General features: G+C 35.9%; 1 protein-coding gene across 3 annotated transcripts in view; it reads left to right on the top strand.

Annotated features, from left to right (window-relative positions):
- LOC125237073 (nephrin) overlaps positions 1-14,095 on the top strand; it is a 457,494-nt gene extending 443,399 nt beyond the window's left edge. For all 3 annotated transcript variants that reach the window (XM_048144025.1, XM_048144026.1, XM_048144024.1), the window contains 6 exons: positions 1,920-2,116; positions 2,561-2,726; positions 5,246-5,367; positions 6,135-6,261; positions 6,836-6,942; positions 12,187-14,095. In XM_048144025.1, the coding sequence (XP_047999982.1) occupies positions 1,920-2,116; positions 2,561-2,726; positions 5,246-5,367; positions 6,135-6,261; positions 6,836-6,942; positions 12,187-12,441 (974 nt within the window). In that variant the 3' untranslated portion in view covers positions 12,442-14,095. The remainder of the gene's footprint in view (positions 1-1,919; positions 2,117-2,560; positions 2,727-5,245; positions 5,368-6,134; positions 6,262-6,835; positions 6,943-12,186) is intronic.
- The last annotated feature ends 13,441 nt before the right edge of the window (positions 14,096-27,536 follow it).

Below are 27,536 nucleotides of genomic sequence, written 5' to 3'. Positions count from 1 at the left end.
GAAATAGCGAGATATTTATTTTGTTTCATTAGATTGAAAAACCAATGTCATTCAACCATCGTTCTATTGCCCTTTCTCCCTTTTAATATTATGTAGCTTAAGTTTATTTTTACTAAATTATTTTTATAAAAGATTCAATAGAAGTTGACCAGTTGTTAAAGTACTCAATGCATCAATTCTCACATTACAGAAAAAACCTTGCAGTTTCAACATACCTGCGAATTTCAATTCAATTTCCCCCCATTAGAGTTCTAAGCTCACCCCTTGAGAACTTAATGATTCTCATGTCGATTAGTTTAGTCGACTGTGAACATAGATAATCGGATTTAATTGATTATACTCTAGCATTGCACTCAGTCATGCTTCATGTGTTTTCTGCATTCTAGAGAACCGGTTTAAAATTATTCTTTCTGGTTGCAACTGCTACTATTTCTGCCTCGCAAACGCTGTGTTGTAGTATAACAGCGTTGAATGACATTTGTTGCTGTTGCAATTTTAACTGAGTATATCGATCATCAAGTAAAATCTTTGGGATTACGCCTGCAATAAAAAAAAACATTTTCAAAAATACCAGTGACAGCGGTTGTGTCAAACAGTAGTACTTATATACTTATTATAAGCATTGGCTACACAAAAGGTGAACAGGCATCTTCTGGTTGAGCTCACTCCATCGTAGGCCACGTCTTTGCCTTTGTCTAGTCTGTGGGCAAGTGAGCCCATTTAAAATAAAAAATAAAAACTTCTTTAAACAGTTTTGTGTAATTCTTGGTATTTAGCTATTGTAATGTGTAATGATGACACGGCCTTGATAGAGAAACTAATAAAACAAGTTTTTTTTTAAACTAATAGCAGTCAAAAGAAGATCAAAACTTTAACAAGTAGGTATAATGATAATGGGGCTGTAAGAACAACATTAATATTATAAATAAAAGAGTTTGACATTTTGACATTACATAGGTGGTATCATTATTAAATATTTAAAAATTCTAAAATCTGAATACCACACTCATTTGATTATAGTTTCGCAAAATTATGCCTTAATTCGGTATTGAAATTTATTTACCACTCGCCACACAAGTGGTTTTGACTGCACGAATTTAGAAGTTAAATGGAACTGATTATTATTGATGAATTATACTTACGGGTATTTGAATTTAAACGCAGTTCTATTTTCTATTCACTGATTCGATTACCGTTAGAGAATTAATTATTTCTATCACCTATTTACTCGTACTTTAGTTTAGCATGATAATTAAAATAAAGATTTGGAAAGATGGAAATAGTTATTTGTTATACAAGGGGGCAAAGTTGTATTTTAACGCCGAGTGTGGAATTGAAAAACGAGCAAGTGAAAGGATTCTATAGTTGAATGAGTAGTTCGAGAATAGAATCCTGAACTTGCGAGTTTTTTAACACACGAGAAGTAAAATACATTTGCACCCGAGTGTAACACGTAACTTTTCCCCTCACGAGGAAACTACAACGTAAAAACTGCGTTTATCACTGCTTTAGTAGTTCCACAGGTGGTAAATCATCTTTATTACTAGATTCACCTACTTTTATAAATTTTAAAGCAGTTAATTTGACTTTATTCATGGTCAAATTACTTTACCCACTAGTGGATAAAATGCGTTTTTACCCGCTGATATTAAAGGACAAAACACGTGTTTCCGAGCTAGTGAGAGGAAAAATATTTTGCATTTTAAGTACATTTAAATTTCATAAGAAAAACAAAAATAGCATACTTTTAGTTTTTTTTATACGCTAGAACATTGATAAAATTTACTTTTAGATATTTTTATTGAAATATTTCTAAAAATACCAACTGAATTTCATTATCACTAACACGTTTAACTTTCATCTCTCATTTTTTATCCCATTTTCATCCACAAAAATTTCATCCCCAAAAATTTTCGCAGAACAAGCGGGCCAAGCGTCAAAATCAGCGACGATAGAGATGTACGCCCCATCCTCCTACAACGACACGATGACGGGAGAGACTTTGAGTTCTGTGTCGGAGAAATCCGAGACGTACTCTCAAGATGAGGGGATGGATGATAGACAGCCGCCACCGATACCTGAGGTGCCGAGTATGCCGAATAGACATATGTTGCAGGTGAGGATAAAAGACAATTATGTAATACTTTCTTAGACCAAAGGGAAAAATAAGGCTTTGTGTTTGTATCTTTACAGTACTTCAGTATCATTGGGTCTTGTGGTTATTGTTTTTTTTTTAACGAAAGAGAAATATTTTCTTAATTCATATTTTTTTATTCAATAAAGAAAACTTAAACATATTTAACAGAATTGGCTAATAAATACAGTTGTTACAAAACTATGAGCTGCAAAATTACTTGTTTAAATTAATTTTGAAATCAAAAATTCTCAATTTACAAAATATTTTCTCAAAAATTTTTGAGGGATGTCCGTTACGCAAAAAAATTGTATTCTTCTTAAACCGAAAGTCAGAAACTGTTGTATCAATCCATCCAGTGTTCAAACTAGTAGTTGCCTAAACAGTAAAATTATTTAAATCTCTAACCAAAGTTATTTTTTCCAGCAAACCGACGCCTATCTCATGGACGACCAAGGCCTAGTCATCCCCCCACCATTAGACTACCCCCCTCCGAACTATGCCGTATATGAAGGCGATCATGCTAGGACGCTACCCCATCCACATAGACATAAAGATATGAGCGGGCATAGCACGTTGGGCCGTAGCGCAGGTAAGAAACTTTGATGCGTACATAAACTCTCGTCTGTATTATCAAATGGGGTAGGCAGAGCACATAAAATTGACCAGGTTTCAGTATCACTCTTGGCACTTAAGAGGTTAACATAAAACGAAAGTTTTCGTTTCTAATGCCATGTCTCAAGAATTCATTTAAATATATTGAATACTAGTGACAATTGAATGCGATGAGGATAAATTTTACTATTACTACGCAAAAGGTGTACGCACATCATCGCATGAAACTGCTCAATTGTCAGTACCACTCTTAGCAATTAGTGGTTTGAAAGAAGACTGAATTTTTATAAATCAGTGACTGATTTTAACCCATATCTCGTCCACTTTTACGACACCCATGGGAGAACAGGGAGTGATGAAATTATTAACCAGTCACTACATGAGACATATTGATAGTACCTATAAATACAATTCTTTCTGTAGGAGTAATCAGGTCAAAAACCTTGATTTTTAGGAATATTTGCAGAAAATCTAATGCGGGAATACGACGGATTAGATTTAAGGAAGCTTTGACCATTAGTGTACTTTCGGCTTGGGATTACTAGCTTAAAAGGGTTCAGTGAGCTTACAGAGCATTCTATGTACCCGAGATCCCTATATTTCCCATAGCTATTAAATATAGATTCGGACAAAGTGGGAAAAAAATGTATATGTCGGCGGCCGAACGAAGAATCCGCCATATCACGATATTCCTAGGCATATCGTGAAACGGCGCCAAATCATGATTTGGCGTAGTAACATTGCCCATATTATCGTTCAAAACTCACCGTTTAACGATTTGCCCAGTGACGTTTAAGCAGATCATGAAATTCCTAGGCATACCATGAAACGCCGCCATTTCGTGTTTTCACCAAGTAAAACCCGCCAGTGGCATTTAGGCAGATCATGTGATTCCTAGGCATATCATGATACGCCGCCATATCGTTCAATACATTAGGGTTCCAAAATTGAAGTAAAAAATGCAAAAAACCATAATAAGTACAATATTAAATTAAAAACTTTGTGGTTAACAAATGAAATGAAAAGAGACTTGTATTATTACCTAATTGGAATAAATATTAAATTAACATTTTCAATAATTTTACCAGGTCCATATAAATTATACATTTAAATTATACAAAAATTTTTAAAACAAGACATGTGTTAGTAATTATAATAATTAAAGCTAATAATTAATATAATAATTAATCTTATACTATTAAACGAGCAATTCTTGTATATTTATTTATTTATTTATTTATTTATTTATTTATATATACCGACGATCTCGGAAACCGCTCTAACGATTTCGCTGAAATTTGTTTTGTGGGGGTTTTCGGGGGTGAAAAATCGATCTAGCGTAGCCTTAGATCCCGGAAAACGCGAATTTTCGAGTTTTCATGAGTTTTTCTTTCGCATTTGTAAACGTAAAATATGGTCCTTAATTTCGCCGCGCGCGCATCGATTCCGCTTAGCTCAGTCGCACGAGGTCGGTCTAATGTACGCAGATAGATCGTAGGTGTCAGGGTTTCGAATCCCGGTCAGAAATTAAGTTTTTGTTTTTTGTCTTTTTTTTTGTTTTTGTATTTATAAGAGTTTTTTTTTTATCTAAAGACGTGATATATTAAAATAGAACCGAGCGAAGCTCGGTCGCCCAGATATTATTATAGTAATTGACAAAAAAGTCGATGAGTAGAAAAAAGCTTCTTTTGCACTTCTATTTTGAATAACCACACTATTTTCGGTGATAAAATCATTTAGAGTGGCGCGACATTTTTCACACGGTAAACAGACACGGCCGCCATCCGCGCCATCGCATAGGTACGCTGCATAGGCAGCGCCACCAATGGCTAAGAAAGAAACTATTCTACGAAGTGCCCGCTATAGTGCTAGGAATATCGACGAATGCGTTGCTTTAATCGATCGGCCGTGTTGTTTATCAGGTATATCGTGATATGCCTGGACAACTTTTAGGTATTTCATGATTTGGCGCCGTTTCACGATATGCCTAGGAATCTCGTGATCTGGCGGATTTTACGATCGTCCGCCGACATATACACGACTTTATTGCTTATTGCCCGAAACTATATTTATTAAATTGACTAATACACATATTGTTCCAAATTTGGAGTGGATATCCATAAAGTTTATGTATAGAAATATCACAAGTCATCGTTTTTCTTACGAATGACGCTTAAAAATCTATATTTATATTTGATATACTTATTATACTAGAGAAAAATATTTCTTTCTTAAATTTTGACAGTCTAGCAGCTTTGAATTTGATAGATCCATTTTTTTGTACTTTATGTTACTTGACATGCGAACATTTCATATTATAAATCTTAATTTTTTCATCTGCTATCCCGATACGTGTCCAAAAAAATTCACTGTTGTCCTTTGCTCAACATTAAGACGTCTCTTTGTATGCTTAGATCTTGAATGGATTTTGATGCTGTGTTTCCATGAATAGAGTGATTCAAGAATGATAACACCCGTGCGTTTTTTTTTTCACAGGCAAACAGAATTATGTCCCTGCGCCTTCTCCCATGCCGCCACTGGATGGCTCCTATTACAACATGGCTTCTGACCGATACCTCTCTTACCCGCCACTTATCGGCGAATACTTGCAGCAACAGGTAAGAAATCATTTCAGTCTGTAAAAAAGAAAAATCCAGAAGAAGCTAAAAATGTCATTACAATTATTAGTATTTTTCGTTTCGTTTCGGATTATTGAAAGATAGCCTCGTAAATCCAGGCCCATTTTTGAGACTTTGAATTTGGAACTTTCTTTTTTTTCTATTAGAGTTCAAAATCCGAATATAACTTGTACTTGTAAAAGTATGCCGGGACTTTCAAGGTAAACTCGAAAACTATTTCGAGACAAACTAAAAAAAGGATGCAAAATCAGGATCAGGATTTTTTTCGCCAAGTCTTCAAACGATCTCTAAGTATTCGTTTTCTGTTTCAATATCTCTCAGTCAGACTAAATAAATTGACGTGACTCCAAATTAGAGACGGATCAACAAGTATTTCAAAATTGATGAAAGTCTTTTATCGTAGGTAAAATTATTTTTTTTTCCAAAAAAATAAAAGTCACATAACTTAAGCTTTTTTGTGAAAGGCATATATATTATCTATTTATAAGCAATTGAAATGGTATAGTCCATTTCAAATACGAAGGCCCGATACCACTCGAAACTTAACAATAGGGCTCATAATGTTTGCCTTTTGTTATCTAATTAGGCCCACTTCAAATTGGCAGGCGTCGGTGCAATCTTTTTGTCGGTGCAATCAGGTATCTTTTGTTATCACTAATCCTATTGTTAACGCTAATTGACCGTCTCAAGTGCCATCGGGCCTTCGTATTTGAAATGGACTATAACTAACAGTGCCCTCTTTACAGCAAACCGGACGAACCCCAACTCCCCCTCAGCAATACGGAGCAGCGCCTTTGCAGAAGCATATGCTGAATGGAATGAGCGGGTCACCATCGCACGTCGCCAGTCCGCCTATGAGCTATGGAATTGATGGTAAGAACTTATTTCATTGGCCTATACGTCTATTGCAGACGGTTTGTGGTGTAACAATCGAGAGGCACCTTTTTTGGTCACTCAATAAACCGATGCGAGACCGACATAGTCTACGGAAAAGAAGTTTGCGGAAATTGGTGCTGAAACACCTTGGCGTCGCTTCTGTCTCTTATCAGCAAGTACAGCCAATCATGTCTGATTATAAATAAAGTTCTTAAACATACCCTTAATATTAAACTATCCTCTAAATGTTCAGATAGTTCGAAGAAGAAGAAGCGTTTGATGAGGCAATATAGAAATTATTATATATGCTATGGAAGAAGATTAATTTTGAAAATCATCTTTCTGATACTTTCAGATGTATTAAGACAATTCAAGCACAATTTGACTTTCTTGGATTGGATAGTTCCTGTTCTTTGTTTGTTCTGTCTGATACGATTAAGTATATTGTATGATTAACAAAAGTGTCATGACCATTTTTATTTTTCAAAACTTGTTCTAATTATCTCTCTTCACATCTATGTATAACTTAAATTTTTTGAATAGAATTTGATATAAAACTCTTTTTCAACAGTGCCCTTGGACCGACAATCCGCAGGTGGTACTCTCAGGCGACGAAACGAAAAAATGGCTCCAGTGCCCCCACCAGATGTCACTGTACTACATCCTGGATGCAATCAGGTAAGACATTTTGTCACTATTAACTCCTGGCAGGCAAGCATGGTTACGCGATAAATGATATAACATCAGGCCGTCCCTTTCGCACTACTTGTAAGAGCGATAGGAACGGCCTGATGTTTTATCGTTTATCGTGTGACCATGCTATCGGTGCTCGTCAACTTTGCTCGATGAAGCCGCTAAGCGGGTTGTAGCCATAAAAGCGGGTTATAGATTATCATTCTCCTGGAGTTATCTCATGGGAGCCTAGGGTCTACTGTGACAACTAACACCAAGATTTGACTTTGACTCTAAATGACATTTCGCACATAAGTTCCGAAAAACTCATTGGCCAGACATCGGAGTTCGAACCCGCGACCTCCGGATTGAAAGCCCGCTCTTACCGCTAGGCCATAGAGGTCATAGAGTACGGTTATAGATAACGTCCGGTTTCTAAAGTAGTGCGCCATTTTTCTCTGGTAGTGAATGTGTTACCACAGCGTAGGGAAGCTCTGCCGTCCTAGCCAAAGTAACAATCATTGACCCTGCGTCGTGAGCGAAAGGCAGTTTGGCTGTCGCGCCACTACATAAGAACGAGAAGGATAGCTGGTCCTAGCCAGCTTTAGCCATGTACCAATATTCTGTTTTCTTTTGGATCCAGTAGTCTAACTTCCGAAAATTGTATACCTAGTATTTATTAAACGGAATCAAAATTATTAATTCAATGGAGTATATTTTGGAAGGGTATGCTGGATTTAACCATTTCCTTTCAATTGATTTACGAACTTACCTACTGTACATAAATATGTCTTAGCTTGTATATGTATCATATTACGTTGGAATGCATAGAATATTAGGTTTCTGAGTTGAGCCAGGGGCGGCTCACTCCGCGATTCTATCGCCGCGCTACAAGTACATGCCGGCGGCTGCGAGTTCGCGGCCCGTTCACTGGGTGACGACCTTCACGCGGCGCAATAGAATTCAATGTCGGCTGCTCGCGTGCGGTCCGTTTGTTAATGTAGGTAAGAATTTAGAATGGCGGCATTTTGTGAACATCAAAGGAGTGAGCCTTCTGTACTTGTACTATTATATATTCTGTGGTTAAGCTCTAGTCGGAATTCACCGTAGACTAACTATATTACTATGGAGTATTTAGGTACGGTAATTGTAGCTTGGATTACAAATCTCACCTAAATAATATATTAATGTAAGTATGTTAGTAGTAGTAGTTTTGCACTCTGAAACCAAATTGAATTATTTCATAGGAAATATTTTAATACATACATACATACATACATACAATCACGCCTGTATCCCATGAAGGGGCAGGCAGAGCACACGAAACCACTCAAGTTTCAGTGCCACTCCCGGCAAATAAGGGATTGAAAGAAAACGAAACTGTGACATTGCAGTGACAGGTTGCCAGCTTCTCGCCTACGCCACAATTTAACCCATATCCCACAGTCGCCTTCTACGACACCCACGGGAAGAAAGGGAGTGGTGAAATTCTTAACCCGTCACCACACGGGCGTATTTTAATTTGTGTTTTTTTAGTAGACACACTACTATTATGTAACTATAAACTGAAATAAATATCATATACAAAGAAAAAATGACCAAGGCATCCAAGTGTGCCTGAGTGCCCTAGCCACGGATGCCTGAACCACTCGGCCAACTGGTCACGGCGGCAAGGGTCGAAATTTTCAAGTATATGACACAATTACCTACATTGTAATGTAGGTAATTGTGTCATATACACCTACACGCCTACGAACGCGCTTACACTCCACCACACATAGATGGCGCCACAAAAAATGCCTTGTTGCCTCCGATTATTTGTAGATTGGCATTAAGTGTCAATTCCGAGCCGTAAATCTATGTCAAGAGTGACACTTAATGCCATTTACAAGTATAATCGAAAGCTACAAGACATTTTTTTGTGGCGCCATCTATGTGTGGTGGAGTGTAAGCGCGTTCGTAGGCGGTCGCATTTTAATGAATGGGATGGTATGATCTTGTTATATTTAATTTATGGCGTAAGGCTTGAGTGAACACTCGACGGGGCGTGCAGCGGGGAGAACGAGCGTGCGTCAACCCTATACAGCATCGACTCAGGACACTTACATGAAATTACATTGTTTGATATGCACGCCGCACGCCTTTCTCCGCTGCACGCTTAATATGAGCGTGCACTCAAGCCTAAGATTTTTTTCGACCGTTCTCGTGGCGTCACCGTTGCGAAGTGATACGAAGGTTTGTCTTATTTATCAGACTTCGGCAAAGTTTAGCTCGGCGTTTTTGCGGTCTCGGCGCCGAATATATTTTTATTCCATTCGGCGTCGAGACCCTTGGTCCGTGGGGCCCTGGCGCTCTGAGTCTCTTCAAGGACTTAATCGAAGAGACTAAATAAGAGACGCCACCGGCGACCGAAGAGCTGGCAGCTTCCTCGCTCAGCGTATTAGCTTGACAATCCAGCGAGGAAATGCTGCCAGCGTCTTCGGTACTATGCCACAGGGGCCGTTTTTAGATTTACTTTAGTTTAATTTTAGATTTAATAGTTTAGTTTTATTGTAAGATAAGTTTAGCTTTTGTATGTTTTAAATATCGCACTTTCATCCGTGGCATTAACAATTTCATTTACTATTTTCACAAAAAAACATTCCAAACAATAATTAGTGACAGACTAATTCCAACACAACGCCAACTCCCGAGGCGACATTCAAACCGCAAGGTTATCCGGACAGTAAAATTTTAAGCACATTTAATTTCATGTTCATTTAATTTTCTCCAACTCTCGCTGGCTTACCGGAGAAATGAAGCTCATTTTGACGTCGCCTAGAAAATGAGACAATTTAAGCCTCATTACACATAGGTCTTTGCGTTCAGTTTTAGTTTTGAATACTGTTTTTGAAAAGACTATCAGTTTGAGAATACAAAATGAGTAGGAAAAGGAAAAAGGTTATTTGAGTACCCATGCTCAACCGGGTCTGTACACGGGTACCTGTGTTCAGAATTTTTCAATCTCATCCTCCTTGCTTTATCCGGGCATTACCCATGGCTCATGGGAGCCTGGGGTCCGTTGTGACAATTAATCCCAAGATTTTGGCTTAGACACTTAGTTTCACGCAATGTGACCTGAGTTGGCAAAAATACGTATCCAAAACCTTAACGTATAAGCAGGAAAAAGTCGTGTTTACATATTTTTTTTCACTTTGTCGGCATCTATATTAAATACAATCAAGGTAACAAATTCATTTAAATGATTTTCGTCGGTTCGTAGAACCAAAGACATATGTACAGATAAAGAAATACTCCGTATAGACAGATAAAGTCTAAGAAAAAAACGTACCTCAAAACCATAATGAAAAAGGTACGGTGGCCAAGATGGCGTTACACCTTGGGGAACGCTCGGCTAGATGGCGCTTGTAAAAATATTTAACATTTCATCACATATCAAGCTAAGAATATGGGCCAAATTGTCAAAACTGAGGTTTAAAAGTTTTAAGCCTGTGTCGAGAGATGACAGTCTATGCAATGTGACTACACATTTTACTTTGACAGTAACTCTCTATATTACTCAATCCTCCTTGGTAGAACTCAGATAATACATACTTTATTTATGCCACTTGTTTTGTTGAAAGTCAAGGAATTGGGCTGAATGCATCATGTCATCGACAGCCCGCCTGTTTCCGGCCAGGCGTCCTTAACACTACACCTACTACATCTACATATTTGTTGAAAATATTAAATTTTATGGACAATTCGTAGAAGTCACATCTCATATTATAAGTGCATAATCAACAAACATATTGAAATGAGCCATGTGACGAAGCATTTAAGCGCAAATTGAGAAACCTTTTGTTAGATAACCCCATGTACTCTGTAAATGAGTACATGGATTTGATTTTTTAATGACCGATGATATAATTATACCTATATTTCTCTGTTATATAATATTTTCTTGCTTCGTGATAATTTCATGATATTGTAACTTAATTTATTAATTTTATTTAGCTTGGCATGTGTATTTTCTTTCTTTGTAAATGACGATCCTCATTTGGGAGACACAATTATTTTTATTTGGAATTTATTATGTAATTTTTGACGATCATGATGAGAAGATAAACATAATTTTGACATGTAGCAAATTTATAGTGTAATTTTTATCATGAAATAAAGAAATCTAAATCTAATCTAATCTATTATTTAATATTTATTTTGGTATAACACTTTATTTTACACATATCAATTTGTAAAGACAACGCAAAGTAACTATTAGAATTGTGTTCCCCAAATATCGTCGAAAAAGACAGCAAAAATTGTAGATAATCTCTGTGAATTCAGTTTTCAGCAAAGTTTCAATGTTTTGTTCGGTCGGAAAACAATACAATATGCTTTGTTCCCAACAAAACATCCGACTTCGGCGCAACATCTTTAGTGGACTGCGTTTTGACAATGTGTTAGGTGCTGAACATGTTTTGCTTTTGTGTGTTACTTGAATTGTTTCATATATTTTATGATCACATCAAGGTTTACAGCAGGTTTACAGCATCTAGCTTTATCATGCGAACGGCTAAGGAGTGGAACTCACTTCCTGTATGTCTATTTCCAACCCACTATAATTTGGATCTTTTTAAATCAAGAGTGAATAGACATTTTTTGGGTAAACATGCTTCGGCACTTTCCATCAGGTGAGATTGCGGTCAAATGGTTTACCTGTTCCTCATAAAAAAAAAAGGTTTTTATCTCACTGTGATTGGACGTCATATGTATGATGATGGTGTTTATCGCATGCATAGGATTTTCGGTTTTGACATGATTTTTGATCCTATTAAATCTGGATAGGATCCTGCAATCATTATATAATACAAAAAATAAATCGATAGATAAAGGATTTAAAACAAATCAAAGGTTACGAGTACATGTGATGTACTGTTTTTGTTGGTGTATAGTTTTTGAACCCCCGACGCAAAAACGACGGGAGGTTATAAGTTAGGCGTGTCTGTCTGTTTGTCTGTGGCATCGCAGCTCCCGAACGGATGAACCGATATGAATTTAGTTTTATTTTGTTTGAAAGCTGAGTTAGTCGGGAGTGTTCTTAGCCATATTTCATGAAAATCGGTCCACTATGATGCGGGTTTTTCAAAATTTTATTTTTTTAGTTAGGTTTTTTGAGGACTCTAATTGCCATTGCAGCAGTAATTGCTCTTCCAGCGTTACCTATTCATGTAATCTATTATCATGACTAACCAAACCCTTTTGTTACAGCACCAGCTCTCCCAAACACCAGTGCCAAAGCAACCCCAGTCCATTCTAAAGGACCCATCGAGGCACAAATACGGAAACCAGTACGGCAGTCCCATTTCCTCAAGCACGCCACAGAGCAACTCCAGCCAGATCCTCACAGTCCAAAACCTCACTTCAGATGTACCACAATACGGTACCATTAGGAAAGAAAACAAAAAACAAAACGTTACTATAGATGAATCTTATAACAAAAGGAGTGAAACGCACGTGGTATAAGTGTTAGTGTAAATACATTTAGGTTATGTAGATAGACTTAAAAATTTATTCAATGTGATAAGTGTAGATAGTGACGGTGTGATTTTTGGTACGGTTGTACCTGGACTTAAAACGTGCATTGCCTTACAGGCATAAACGGTACAGGAACGTTTTGTGCTTGAATGTGCCAAAATGGCGAAGGACAATTTTTGAGAACGTTATGGTGTGAATGAGTCTTATTGCGGTTTTTATTTTTTATTTTATCAGAATTGCACTTAGAATGAACATTGCTGGACATTTTGGTGATTTTAAATACAATTCTGTTAAAATCATGTTTGCCTAAATGGACGAATTACGTAATTGTGTTTTTAAACTAAGGATTGGGATAAATCAAAGTCATGCCATCTTTTTTCATGAATAGATAAAGAAGAAAATGTAAGTTTGTTGATTGATTGTGTCAACTGTTTGACAAGGTACAAGAGCAGGTATATGATATTTATTGAATTGTGAAGTACCATAAAATAATTTATTACAACCTTGCCTTTTTACGCCATCATTGATTGAACAACGAATATTTTCTTCTTTGTCTATATCTTCGGTAGACATTAAATATGTTCTACATTTGGTCAATTTTGAAAGCGTATCTTTATTCCATAATTATTTGTTAAGTACTTCATTTTGTGGTACTACTTAATTAAGATGGCTGATTTTGCAATAAGTACTTCAAGTAAATAATGATTTTGTAATACAAACATTTCACAAAGTTAAACACTCAATCAATACGTTTCTAGAATCCTTGAATAGAATTTCAAATATCAAATGTGATTAAAGTATAATAGGTGTCAAAAATAGAAACAATAATTGATTTTATAGAATTTATTCTATAGTAAAACTAATTTACTTGAAGTACAAAACATTTTTTCAGTAATGACACGTCATTATTGATACCCTAATGATTGACTGACTTATCAATATTATTGTAAATTTAATTAACGTCCACTCTTAAGCGAATTATTGGAAATACTTCATTGTCCAAAATCATTTTAGAATAATTTACTAATATTTGTTTTCTCTTCGAAATGTTTGCTGATTGAAATTAACGTAATTTGTAATACGAACGATTCCCGCGAAGGATCTCTTTTGATTAAGTTTTAAATAGATTTTCTTATTAATTGTTGATAAAATTGATCTTGATCTTTTTACAAAATTTATGGGAGAATTTTGAATTTGCCCAGCGGCGGTTAAATCGTCGTTTGTTTTTAAGATTTTTCAATGATAGCCCTTGGACATTCGAGAATCTATAGACTGAGAATCAAATTAAAATACCATTTTTTATCAGTGATCGTCAAATGTTTCTTATTTACTTAATTGACGTTTATTATTAAAATCAGACTCAATTTTCAATCTCGATTGTTCAAGCGTTTCATTCAGAATATTGCATTTATTGTTATTAAAATGAAATTGAATGTTTGCTGTTTCTATTTGATAGCAAATTTTAGTTAATTTCCAAATAAATTAAAGGTTTGCTAGTGTTTGGACTGTATTCTCAATTATAATTAAAATATTGTGTGAATAATGACCTACATTTTGACTCTGATGATACTAAACGTATCTTTACTTTAGGTTTTAGTTACTAAAATTGTACTGCCAAATTTTCATTTTGTATAATTTAAATTATAATGTACATTTTTACTAGATTTTATTTTCTACATCCCCACATGTAAATAAAACTAATACTCAATCGCAAACTGACAATAAATGTAAGTCTTATCGTTTAATTTTAATTTATCCTGCTTAGATAAAATGTAAATAAATTATTTTTATTTTCTCTACTATTACATTATAGCTTTTCTACTCCAAAATTTAATCGGTTTTAATACAGATACCAAAGTTTTATTAATTTTTATTTTTAAGTTAATAAGCTACTTTATTATTTTTATTTAATTTTTTTTCTTCGAATTTGTAACAATTTTTTAATCAAATGATAATGCCATGGACTGATTTTATAATGTTTTAGTCTGTTGATTTTAAATTGAATTATAAATCCATCCATTGATGAAAAATACGATTTCATATACATGAACAAACATTGTTGTTACATTTCGAATTTAAATAAAAAAAACTAATTGAAATATTTTTGTTTTATTTATTTTTCCTTATTTTCCGATTATTTTTAAGTTTTAATCCAATTTAAAAACATATCAAAATTTTCATTAACCTTTAAATGAAATAATGTCATTTTTGTATTTAATAAGTCGTCTCAATTTTATTTTATGACTGAATAAGTGCCAAATATAAGAGTAATTTCTTTTCGTTGTTATTAAAATAGTCTTAACTAATAAGAGTTTCTAGATAGAAAAAAAAATTGTAGCTGTGTCAGACGTCCCTATGTTATATTAAGTAAAACTAGTAAATATTAAAATCGTGCCTTATACTTTTATGCCATTTTGAAATTAAAATATCACTTAAATAATGCCAAAACTTTAGATTAAAATACTTTGTAGAATATAAGAGTTCATCATATGAGAAATCCTTTCAAATACATTTTGCTGACATTAATAAGTTCTGAAATTTCAGAGAATTTTAAAACAAAGCAAGACTGAAATAAAGCAAATTTGTTTTAGCCACGGCTTATATATTTTATGAGTTTTATTCACACGTCAAAACTTCATGAATTCAAATGAGATCACGTATTGATGTTACTGCATTTATAAAATATAATCCACATTAATATATTAGAGAAAGAGAACTTTCTATAGTTCTTTATAGTTAGGTTTTAACAAACCTATTATTTATTTAAATTTTATTGCACAAAATAAATCTCATATTATAAAAGACGGACTTGATGCCAAAATTCTCTACCAGTCAACCTTAAGGTAAAACAGAGTGATTGTGGTCGGTGCTAGCTATTAGAATGGAGAAAAACAAAAATAGGTTCAAAAGGTCTTTGTTCCAATACTACATAGATAAACTTTAGATGCCCTACTTGTTAACAACTTTTTACATACCTTAGCAGTAATATGTAAATCCGTATATTATATTAACGTTATAATTAATTATATATTGTATAGACTCGTGGATCCCACAGTCAAACTGTGTAAACAGTTTTGGGGGACATTGTATTTATTCTTATGTTCATTATGTAAGATGCTTATTCAATAAACAATAATAATAAATTGGACACGGCGCGGATAGTCCGACGGTTCCTCTCTCTGCAGCCCTAACCACCGGCAGCTTAGGCCCTGCCCCGCTGCTGGCGGCACCCTAGGTTAGGTTTTTTATAATGTGTTTATAATTATGTTTTTTTTATATTGTTTTGTATGTGTTTTTGTATTTTACTTTTATAAAAACTTACATAACTTACATTTTCTTCTTTATCTATTCATCATCATCATATCAGCCTTTTATCGCCCACTGCTGAGCATAGGCCTCTCTTCTAGTACGCCACTTCTCCCGGTCCTGGGCTAATCTCATCCAGTTGTGACCCGCAGTTTTTCGGATGTCGTCGACCCAACGAGCCAACGGATGCCAGGCACTTCTTCTATTTGTTAGCGGCCACCATTCCGTTAACATTTTGGTCCACCTGCCATCACTCTGCCTAGCAACATGTCCCGCCCAACTCCATTTTAGTTTAGTAATAACGAAACCTACGTCTTGCACCTTAGTGCGACGACGGATCTCGGTATTCCTTACTCGATCTTGCATCTTAATACCGAGCATGGCGCGCTCCATGGCTCTCTGTGCTACTTGTATCCTATGCACAGCCTTCTTAGTGAGCGTCCATGTCTCGGCACCGTAGGTCATGGTGGGCAGGACACATTGATTAAAGAGACGGGTTTTCAAGCACTGTGGAATGTCAGTGGGTTTGAGGATATCCGCAAGTTTATTGAATGCCGCCCAACCGAGCTGGATTCTCCTGGAGATCTCCTTTTCTTGAAGTGTTTTGTCAAAAGATATAACATGTCCAAGGTACACGTATTGTTTGACCATCTCTAGCGCTTCGTTCCCCACCATAATAGTTGGGATCGATTCACCAGAGATGTTCGTCATAACTTTGGTCTTGGACATGTTCATCTTAAGACCTATTTTCATAAAAGCATGATATAGGTTTTCAATCATGTCTTGGAGATCTTCCAGGGACTCGGCAAACAATACAATGTCATCGGCAAATCTCAGGTGCGACAAGAAGACACCATGGATATCGATACCAGTTTTGTCCCATGCAAGCGTTTTTATGACGTCTTCCAGTACCGCCGTAAAAAGCTTGGGTGAAATGGTATCCCCTTGTCGCACCCCTTTTGATGGATATTGGGTCACTGAGTCTGTGAAGCCGAACTTGCATTGTTGCCGAGCTATATAATTCCCGGAGAACATTCACGTAGCGGTTATCGATTGAACAGCGATGGAGAGAGTCAAACACGGCCCAGTGCTCGACACTGTCGAAGGCTTTTTCGTAATCAACGAAAGCCATGCACAGGGTCCGATTGTACTCGTGGCTCTTCTCCATTAACTGTTTTACTGCGTGGATGTGGTCGATCGTAGAATATCTGCTCCGGAAACCAGCCTGCTCGGGAGGTTGGCATTCGTCGAGGTTACGGGTTAGACGGTTACATAAGACTTTTGCGAAGAGTTTGTACGTATGAGAAAGGAGGCTTATGGGGCGATAATTACTGATATCCATATTATAAACAGCCTAGCCTAAGATAGAAAATAAATACTGAGAATAAAACTAAGGCCTGACTGGACGACCGGAGCGGAGCGTTCGGCGGAGCATGTAGCGGAGTGGTCGAGCGTGCGTCCACCTTATGCAGCATTGACCCAAGTTACCTTAATAATGACAGTACAATACCTACATCAAATTAAGGGTGAGCAGGCATCTTCTGGGCGAGCTCACTCCATCGTAGGCCACGTCTTTGCCTTTGGCTAGTCTGTGGCCAAGAGTAAGCCCATTTATAATAATAAAAAAAATTAATTGAAATACGGTTGTAGGTACTCACGTTATTATATCGCTATTGCTGCGACATGTTTCGGGCCAATTCGGAGGCCCCTCTTCTTCAATTCGGAGGCCCGGGTTTGCGGAGTCTAGCCGTCGCGTGAACTCCTATACGCCTGAAGAGGGGCCTCCGAATTGGCCCGAAACATGTCGCAGCAATAGCGATATAATAACGTGAGTACAACCGTATTTCAATTAATTATTTGAATATGTCACACGGAAGTTTAACGTGTATAATAAAAAAAAACTTAATGTACTTATTTTATAAGGAATCCAAGGAAAATTGTCATTGACAATTTCCAGTGTAGTAAAACTAGGACCTCATTTCATGAAATGCAGTAACATCATACAAATACTGAAGTCAATATTTTATCTCTGACTTAAAACTTGCAACCAAAACACACTAGCGTCTTTTCGAGCGCCGGCGTTTAGTCAGCGCTTAGAAAATGGCGTCGGTCGAGCAACGACCATAGAGTTGACTACACGACGCTCGGTAGACGCTAGTAGTACTCGTAGATGGAGAAAAAAATGCCTAATGATTTTTTAAAATTATATTATTGATTATACTAGACACCGACGCTTGAAAGACGCGTTAGTGACAAATAAAATTACTAATACTTTCTTTTGTATTATTTTATAATACATTTTTGATTAATTTGTGTTATACTTCGTCATAAGACTGATTTATTTCTTTTTTTCAAAACTCAAGAGCTTGTCATCCTAGTGTAAGTGCTAATCGAAATGTTCAAAACATATTGTCAATACAGTTACGTAAAATAGTTAATTAATTAGCTAATCCAAAAAACTCTGAATTAAAACATGTTTAGATAGAAAATCACATTTTTCTTTTTGGTTTTAGAGAATTTTACATGTATGAATTGTTTGTTGTTGACGAAAAATATGTAGTCCTCCATGTCGTATCCGACAACGGCGACCTTTACATTTTCCTCTGATGAGCACGTATATGGCTCGCGAATCCGAACTTGGTCTTAAATATCCGGTCGCACTGTGCGCAGTAAAGCTGGCCCTGTTCGTTGTAGGTGTATGCGTAGGACGGCTTGGGTCGAGACTTCCGTTGAAGGCGCTTTTGGTCTAGGTGTTCTAGTCGAGCTTCTTCAAAAGTAGCTACACCTTCTCTTACCTTCTTGCGCCATTCTGGTCGCCTGACCGCCAGCTCCTCCCAACGCTCAGGTGAGACATTGCAGGCTTTAAGGTGGCGCTTCAGTACGTCTTTAAATCGCAGAAACTGTCCCCCGTGGCTGCGTTTTCCATCCTTAAGTTCCGAATAGAAAACGGATTTAGGGAGTCTACAGTCATCCATGCGACAAACGTGGCCACACCATCTTAACTGGCTCTTCATTAGAGCTGCCTCCATACCGGACATATTGGCTCGTCGCAAAACCTCTGTGTTCGTCACACGATCTTGCCACTTAATCCTGAGTATGTTGCGTAAGCAACGCATGTGGAAAGTGTCAAGCTTTCTGATATCTCCCTTGTACAGGCACCTAGACTCTGAAGCGTAGGTAAGTATTGGGAGCACCATGGCCTTGTACACAGAAAGCTTGGTTTGGAGTTTAAGATTGCGACTTCCAAACACGTTGGTTTAATTTGCCAAATGTGGCTGCAGCTTTGGCTATGCGTTACGGAATTTCTGAGGCAAGGCGATTATCACTACGTATTTGGCTGCCCAGGTATTTGAAAGTTGTGACATCTTTCAATGCTGAATTACCCAAGACGATTTGAGCATTATGCCATGAAAAATATAATAAAAGATTGAAGGACACAATTGAAGAAGGTAACTTTATAATAAAGGATATATTTTCATCACAGTAATAGTGTTTCTGTAATGGTATTAACAACTTCAGCAAGATGTCTAGAAACCACCCTAGGATCTATTTTGAAATAATTCTTAGAACTTACTGAAGTAAGTATATAATGCAAACAACTCAAAGATACTATGCCATAAGTAACATTATGAACTTGTTACGCAAAAATAAACCCTCATTGTCACTGTCAGATGACAATTGTAAGTTTGACTAAATAGGGGCCTGTTCAAAATGCACCTACTTTTACAAATTTATCTTTTTAGCAAAGTCTGTGTGAGATTTTCATTTCGGGAAGGAAGGCACGTAGAACTTATTCAACCAGTTAATGAAACTTTAGAAACTGTCAATTAATTTCAGAAAATACATGTTTTAATTTCAGAGTTGAAATAAATGTTAAAAGTCGTTAAATTTAATTCATCAATCTTTAAAGATATTTTAAAGGGCTAAATTAATTAAGTTGTAACTTTCGGAGATACCTCGGGAAGTTGGGAAGTTCTCGAAAACATTTTCGTTTCCAACTGTTCTGTCTGGAACAATTTTAACCAGGGGTCGGAAACCGTTTTTTATTCCGTACAAAAATACTAGTATTTTTTGTTCTTTGTTTTAAAAATATATTTAATGAGACTATTTGATGAATAATTGTTTCCTAAATACATAAAAGAAGTATTAAATAATTTGAAATATTGGTTCGTTTCGGGGTTTCTAAATTGAGGTTTCTGAGTAGTGACTTAACTCTTTCTTTGGGTATCTTTAAAGTTGAGAAAATAATTGTTTTAATTTTCATATACTTAACACCTCAAAAGATTCCTATTAGTGGATCTTTGTACTGAATCTTGAGATTAGGTTATTTTTTTTGAAAACTTGAAAAAAAGAAATTAAAATTCAATTTTCTAATTTTTAAATGCTATATGGCAATCGCAAAGAAAAACAAAGTTATCATTAAATATTTTAAACTACTATAATGACGTTACAACATGCCCGGTTTGAACTTTAATATTATGTGAAATTTGCTCTAGATTAGAGATGGGCCGAATATTCGGTATTCGGCATATTCGGCAACTTTGTTAATGTTCGTATTCGGCCGAATAGTTCGGTTACATTGCCGAATATTTACCGAATAAACAATCTGTTAAATAACGTAAGTTATTTCGTAATTCATCGGATAATGCGATCCTGTTTCAGCATTCCAAGGAACTACAAAAATAGAGCTAAATATATGTTTAGAAATATCAATAACATTTCGTATTTTATAACAAAAATATAGGTCAAGAAAAAAAAAGTAAGTATCCATAGAACAATAGGCGCCGTAGTAACACTAAGTAACGTTATATTTTCATTACCATTCGTTTAAAAGATTTCAACTCTACATCAGCTTTAAAAATATAGCGCACCGAATATTCAGCCGAATGTTCGGTTCGGTAAGATCTGAACCGAATGTTCGGCCGAATATTCGTATTCGGTAAAGTCCATATTCGGCCCATCTCTACTCTAGATGCGATTTATATTGGATATGTTTTTGTTCGAATAAACGTAGCTTTAACACCGAAAAATATTATAATTTAAAAATGGAATAATTTCATGATTTCTGCAGCATAATTTCTTACAAAGATCCACTCAGTTTTTTTTACGAAAAATTAACGAATTAATAAACTCATCTCCATTAATTGTAAATTGTACTCGTTAAAAATAAGGTTGTAAATTATTCGATAATTCCAAATGTGACTTTATTACGTAACGCTCATGATTGTGTAACCTGCATTGAATTAAATATATATGTTAAGAATTTGATATTTTATTTATTCCCTCTTTATACATACATACATACTATCACGCCTGTATCCCATGAAGGGGTAAGCAGAGCACATGAAACTACTCAAGTTTCAGTGCCACTCTTGGCAAAAAGGGGTTGAAAGAAATCGAAAATGTGACATTGCAGTGACAGGTTGCCAGCCTCTCGCCTACGCCACAATTTAACCCATATCCCACAGTCGACTTCTACGGCACCCACGGGAAGAAAGGGGGTGGTGAAATTCTTAACCCGTCACCACACGGGGCAATCTTCTATATTATCTATATCTATGATCTTCTTATATTTAGGGCCAGTTGCATCAACCACATTTGACAGACGCATCATCGTCACGCAGCAGAGGTCTATGGAACTTCCCATACAATAAAATTTAACGAATGCTTTAACGGTGACAGACGGCGTGGTGCAACCGGCCCTTAATCTATGATTTACCCTAACTGGCATTAAGAGAGGAATGGAGGAAGATGATCTGCTGCGTCGACCCCAAATAATGGGAAAAGGGCAAGGGAATGATGATGATGATGATGGCATAAGGAGCCTTTTGAGGGTAGATTTTGTTTACATTTATCTAAGTAACTATAAAGGTACAGACTATATTTAAAATACAGACAGAAACGGCACTTTTGTTTCTTAGTTATCAAATCCATGTTCTATCGTAATATACTATTGTTTATAACCAAAATAGTACATTATGTACATTATGAAGTAAAGTTTCTGAGTTTCCGAGTTAGGTACTTATATTATTGATATCATTATATCAGTCAGATAATATCAGGCAATAACAAGAATTGGAAATTACATATTCCAAGAATATCTCGTTTGATGTTCACCCGTAATAAGTATTCTGTTTCTGTGTTATTTAAATAGAAAATTATTAATATAAGTTATCCATAACCATCTAACGGGTTAACACCGTAAGTATTTAAGGGTACGTTTGCACCGGAAAGGATAAGTAAGTTCCATTTTAGCATTTTCGCTACAGTATCCACTGTAGCGAAAATGCTAAAATGGAAAGGAGCCCCCCTTTCAACTTGGGAATTTTAGTTAAATATACAAGTGTTATTAACTAGATTTATCGAAAAAAAAATGTCCATTAAGAACAACTCAGTCAAGAGATATTTCAAAAAAATCTTTAAAATCGAGGTTCCGCTCTCGACTCTTTCCTCCTTCAAAACTTAATCAATCATAACGAAATTTGAGAATCTGAATAACAATGAAATAATCTATGTCGTACCGCTTAGCTTTTTTGGTTAATTGTTACCAATCTTGAGTATCACACCTTTTTTTGCGCCACAATGAAAAAGGCCGTTTTTGGAAATTTTTGATTGGCTCTAGAGTCTCTAAAAAGCAGAATATCAAAAAAATCAAAACAGTCCGACATAGATAAAAATAATAACAATCTGTGTTGAAAAAATCATTGCTCTATCTTCAAAAACCAGGAAGGAAATAGTCGAGAGCATTTGTATGGAGAATTGACCCCTACCGTATCGTCTTAATATTTAGTTTCAAATTAATAATTATTTATTTTTAGACTTAATTCATTACTTATTTAAGTATTCTCATTTAAATTGTACCTACCTATATGACAAAACAAGAAAGAAAAATATTAATTATTTTAGATGTCTAGATGTTTTTCATATGTATAGACATCTAGTAAGTAGGTATTATTTACTTAACCGATAATTCGATATTTAGATAAAATTGTCTCTGAATTTCATACACGTTTTCGAATACCTAAAAAGTAAATACCCTCCTCTATTTATAGAGAGCAATATTTCTTATAGATAATATATTATTGAGTACTCTTAGAATAGGAATCGATAATTGTTCGATGAAGCGATCCAAGCGTTACCGGGAGAGAAATTAATTTCAACATTTTCTACTTCATGTGCAGACTTCGCAGTGGTAAGGTTTTGTTGTAATTCCAAAAGTTGTGTATTGTCATTAGGGTGTGCAAACCGGTTAACCGGTTAACCGAAAAACCGGTTAACCGAGACTTTTTGGCCTCGGTTAAAAACCGGTTTTTATAGTCTCTAACCGGTTAATAACCGAAACTGTATTTATTTCTCAAAATTTGGAAAATTAGGCATTAAAAGGTTCAAAAATACGTAATTATTTAATGTTTTGTAATAATAAGGATTTATTCATTACTTTTCATTGACAACATTATTATCTGTAATGATTTTATTTTAAAAAAACCGGCCAAGAGCGTGTCGGGCCACGCTCAGTGTAGGGTTCCGTAGTTTTCCGTATTTTTCTCAAAAACTACTGAACCTATCAAGTTCAAAAAGTCTTTATAAAGTTGTACTTTTGTGATTTTTTTCACATTTTTTAAACATGTGATTCAAAAGTTAGAGGGGGGACACACACTTTTTTTTCCTTTAGGAACGATTATTTTCGAAAATATTAATATTATCAAAAAACTATTTCAGTAAACCCTTATTCATTTTTAAATACCTATCCAACAATATATCACACGTTGGGGTTGCAATGAAAAAAAAATCAGTCCCCACTTTACATGTAGGGGGTACCCTAACAAAGCATTTTTTTCCACTTTTTATTTACCACTTTATCGGCGTGATTGATATACATATTGGTACCAAATTTCAGCTTTCTAGTGCCAACGGTCACTGAGATTATCCGCGGACGGACGGACGGACGGACAGACAGACATGGCGAAACTATAAGGGTTCCTAGTTGACTACGGAATCCTAATGAGTCCCGAGTCTACTCAATTACACATTTTATACAATACATTACAGTGCGGTTAGTATATTTCGACTCCGCATAGACCTAACGTCCAGCCTCTTACAACGACATAAGCACAGGTATTTATTTGGTTTTCGTATGTGATAGTATGAAAGTACATCCGTTTATTACGACTCCGATTTGAACGACCAGCCGCTTTTTACGACACATTTTACACAGAATCCGTCCGTCAAGTCCGGTTGCAACGACGAGCGACAACGTTTTTAGTTTTACTAGTAAATTGAAGAAACAAGGCTACTTCCACCCGAGCACGGCCCCCAGTCTTGCCTACAACAAGTAGCAAGATTACATTGTGGCCAAGTAACTTTTTGGAGTATTGCATTTAAAATTTAACAATTTGTTCGCCTCGGGTCTAATCTTATAAGCTAAATAGAACCCAATTTGTATTTTTCGATTGCGTATAAACTAGCTTTACTTACAAATGATGAGCAAGCACGCATACTAAGAAGGACTTTTCTAACTAAACAAGTCACAATAAAATAAGGTATTAATACTATGATGATAATAATACCCTGTAAATAAACCTATTGATTGAAATGTTTTAGTAATAGAGATGTAGATATTACTTTTAATTAAAAGAAATGAAATTTGTTTTGTACGACATCTGGTTAGTACGACGTAATATCAGCGGTCCCTTGAGCGTCGTTGCAACCGGAGTCTACCGTATATTTCAAACTATATTTTTTAAAAGAAAGGTAAAATGGAGATCTTGGTTTTCTTACATCAATTGCTTGTATTACTTTGGGCTCTGGGAGCTGTAGTCCTTCGCGACATGCCTAGAAAACGCAACTGTCGAATCACATTCAAACCACACAAGCCTTTTATTAGCAATTTCCGCATTTACCAAATTTCCAAAAACTGGATAAAAATGATCTTCATTGTGCAAGTAATACCTGCTACGATATCATCAACATCAGAATTCTTAAAGGTAATGGTAATTATAGCGTAGTACGGCCATTTACCAAAAATCCTCAAAACCGGTTAATAACCGGTTAACCGGTTTTGAAGGAAAAGTCTCGGTTATTAACCGGTTTTTTAAGTTAACCGGTTTTTGCATACCCTAATTGTCATATACTTAAACCGAATTTTGAAAAGTGTTTGTTTTGTTTAGACTTCAGAGTATTTATGATAATAATAACATATATTTGTTATAAATGGAAATAGATATCATACACGAAGGGTGCGCCAAAGTTCATATAAAATTGTTATATAGATTATTGGTAGTCCGAAATTGTTTCTCATACAATTTTACATTATAACGATCATTATTTATAACAATTTTATGTTAATAACTATCGTAAATTCGAATGACTTATGTTCATAATGTCATTCATCATAAATACGTTTTATACTAATGTTTATGTTTATATACTTATTGATCATAACGATTGCGAGTAATATAATTTATAGTTATATTATTGTTAACAGAACAGACATCACATGTGACAGTCCAGTTAGGTGCGACGACGAGCGTAGCGAGGAGGAGCGTGTTAGGTTGACCGTGAGCGAACCAGAAACGAATTTTTAATGTAAATTGTATATGTCACTGTAAAAGCTTCAAGCGCGTACTTTTCTCAAACATGCAATGAAATATTGTCTTTACGTTCCTTAAAATGTGCTGGGAAGTATCGCTTTTTGGGCGCAACAACTCGAGAGGACTGTAAAGGGATTTCATATTACTTTTTTTTAGGCCTAGGCCTGCAAAGTAAAACATATTATTTTTTTTAAGTAACTTTTTTAAGTAAGCTGTCAGTACTGTCATGTCACTTTTTTTTTAATTTTTGTGTGACCTGGATACTTGTCACACTTGACGTTTGAGTGTATTTGTATTTGGTTACTTAATAAATAAAATATTGTCTTTTAGAGCATTTTTTTATTTCATTGTATGTTTGAGAAAAGCACTATACATGCCTCGGCGTGAAAACGGATTCCCGGCCTCGTATCCCTATCCGGCCTCGCTCGCACGCTCGCTCGGCCGTATATACCCACTTGGCCGGAAATCCTCATTTTCCCGGCCTCTGATGTAATGTACTATTTCTCAAACATGCAATGAAATATTGTCTTTACGTTCCTTAAAATGTGCTGGGAAGTATCGCTTTTTGGGCGCAACAACTCGAGAGGACTGTAAAGGGATTTCATATTATTTTTTAGGCCTAGGCCTGCAAAGTAACTTTTTTAAGTAAGCTGTCAGTACTGTCATGTCACTTTTTTTTTAATTTTTGTGTGACCTGGATACTTGTCACACTTGACGTTTGAGTGTATTTGTATTTGGTTACTTAATAAATAAAATATTGTCTTTTAGAGCATTTTTTTATTTCATTGTATGTTTGAGAAAAGCACTATACATGCCTCGGCGTGAAAACGGATTCCCGGCCTCGTATCCCTATCCGGCCTCGCTCGCACGCTCGCTCGGCCGTATATACCCACTTGGCCGGAAATCCTCATTTTCCCGGCCTCTGATGTAATGTACTATTTCTCAAACATGCAATGAAATATTGTCTTTACGTTCCTTAAAATGTGCTGGGAAGTATCGCTTTTTGGGCGCAACAACTCGAGAGGACTGTAAAGGGATTTCATATTATTTTTTAGGCCTAGGCCTGCAAAGTAACTTTTTTAAGTAAGCTGTCAGTACTGTCATGTCACTTTTTTTTTAATTTTTGTGTGACCTGGATACTTGTCACACTTGACGTTTGAGTGTATTTGTATTTGGTTACTTAATAAATAAAATATTGTCTTTTAGAGCATTTTTTTATTTCATTGTATGTTTGAGAAAAGCACTATACATGCCTCGGCGTGAAAACGGATTCCCGGCCTCGTATCCCTATCTCGCACGCTCCTCGCTCGCACGCTCGCTCGGCCGATATATACCCACTTGGCCGGAAATCCTCATTTTCCCGGCCTCTGATGTAATGTACTATTACCTATGTAGATGGATTCATACGGAAAATCCTAAATTCGTACCAGGAAATGCTAACCCGCGTAGATGCATACAAATTTACCTCAACCTCGCTCATCTATTCAAAAAGGTCCTAAACGCCAAAGGATATGTATGGGAGTGAGTCATTTTGACAGTGAGATGTCGGCTGCAGTTAATATTCAGTCTGGGGTCTAAATCTAAACCTAATATGCTAAATACAGGGCCAAACGTCAAACCCAGACTAGTTTGCGTTTGCGGGGACTGAGGCAGGAAAGGTAGCGGAAAAAAAATCATTTATTCAGAGACATGCTCTCATACAGCCTATTTATAAGCTATAACAGGTTTATTACGTACGGTTTAATACGTAAAGAAAACTGGCAAGCTTCAAATTATAACTGGTATGACTCTATTTGAACGAATGATAGAATGCGTCAAATTGAAACGAACGAATGAAAGCAAGATGATGTATTTATCTATATAAGTATCGTCGCCTAGCACCCCTAATACATCATCATTTCAGCCATTAATCGCCCACTGCTGAGCATAGGCCTCCCTTCGTGTACGACACTTATCCCGGTCCTGGACTAATCTCATCCAGAAGTGCCCCGCAGTTTTTCGAAGTACAAGCTTTGCTTACTTTAGGGCTGGGTTGATCTGTGTAAGGGACACCGTACACAGATCAACCAATATTTATATTTCTTTATAATTATAAACATAAGCGCTGGTAGGGTTGTCTATTGTTTGCCCGACAGTCATTTAACATAATATTCATTTGCCCGAATCTAACTTGCCTGAATTTCATTT

The sequence above is a fragment of the Leguminivora glycinivorella genome, chromosome 20, assembly GCF_023078275.1.
Source record: "Leguminivora glycinivorella isolate SPB_JAAS2020 chromosome 20, LegGlyc_1.1, whole genome shotgun sequence".
Taxonomy (NCBI): Eukaryota; Metazoa; Arthropoda; class Insecta; order Lepidoptera; family Tortricidae; genus Leguminivora; species Leguminivora glycinivorella.
The sequence above is the reverse complement of the archived record's forward strand: the minus strand, read 5'-3'. Positions and strand labels throughout refer to the sequence as shown.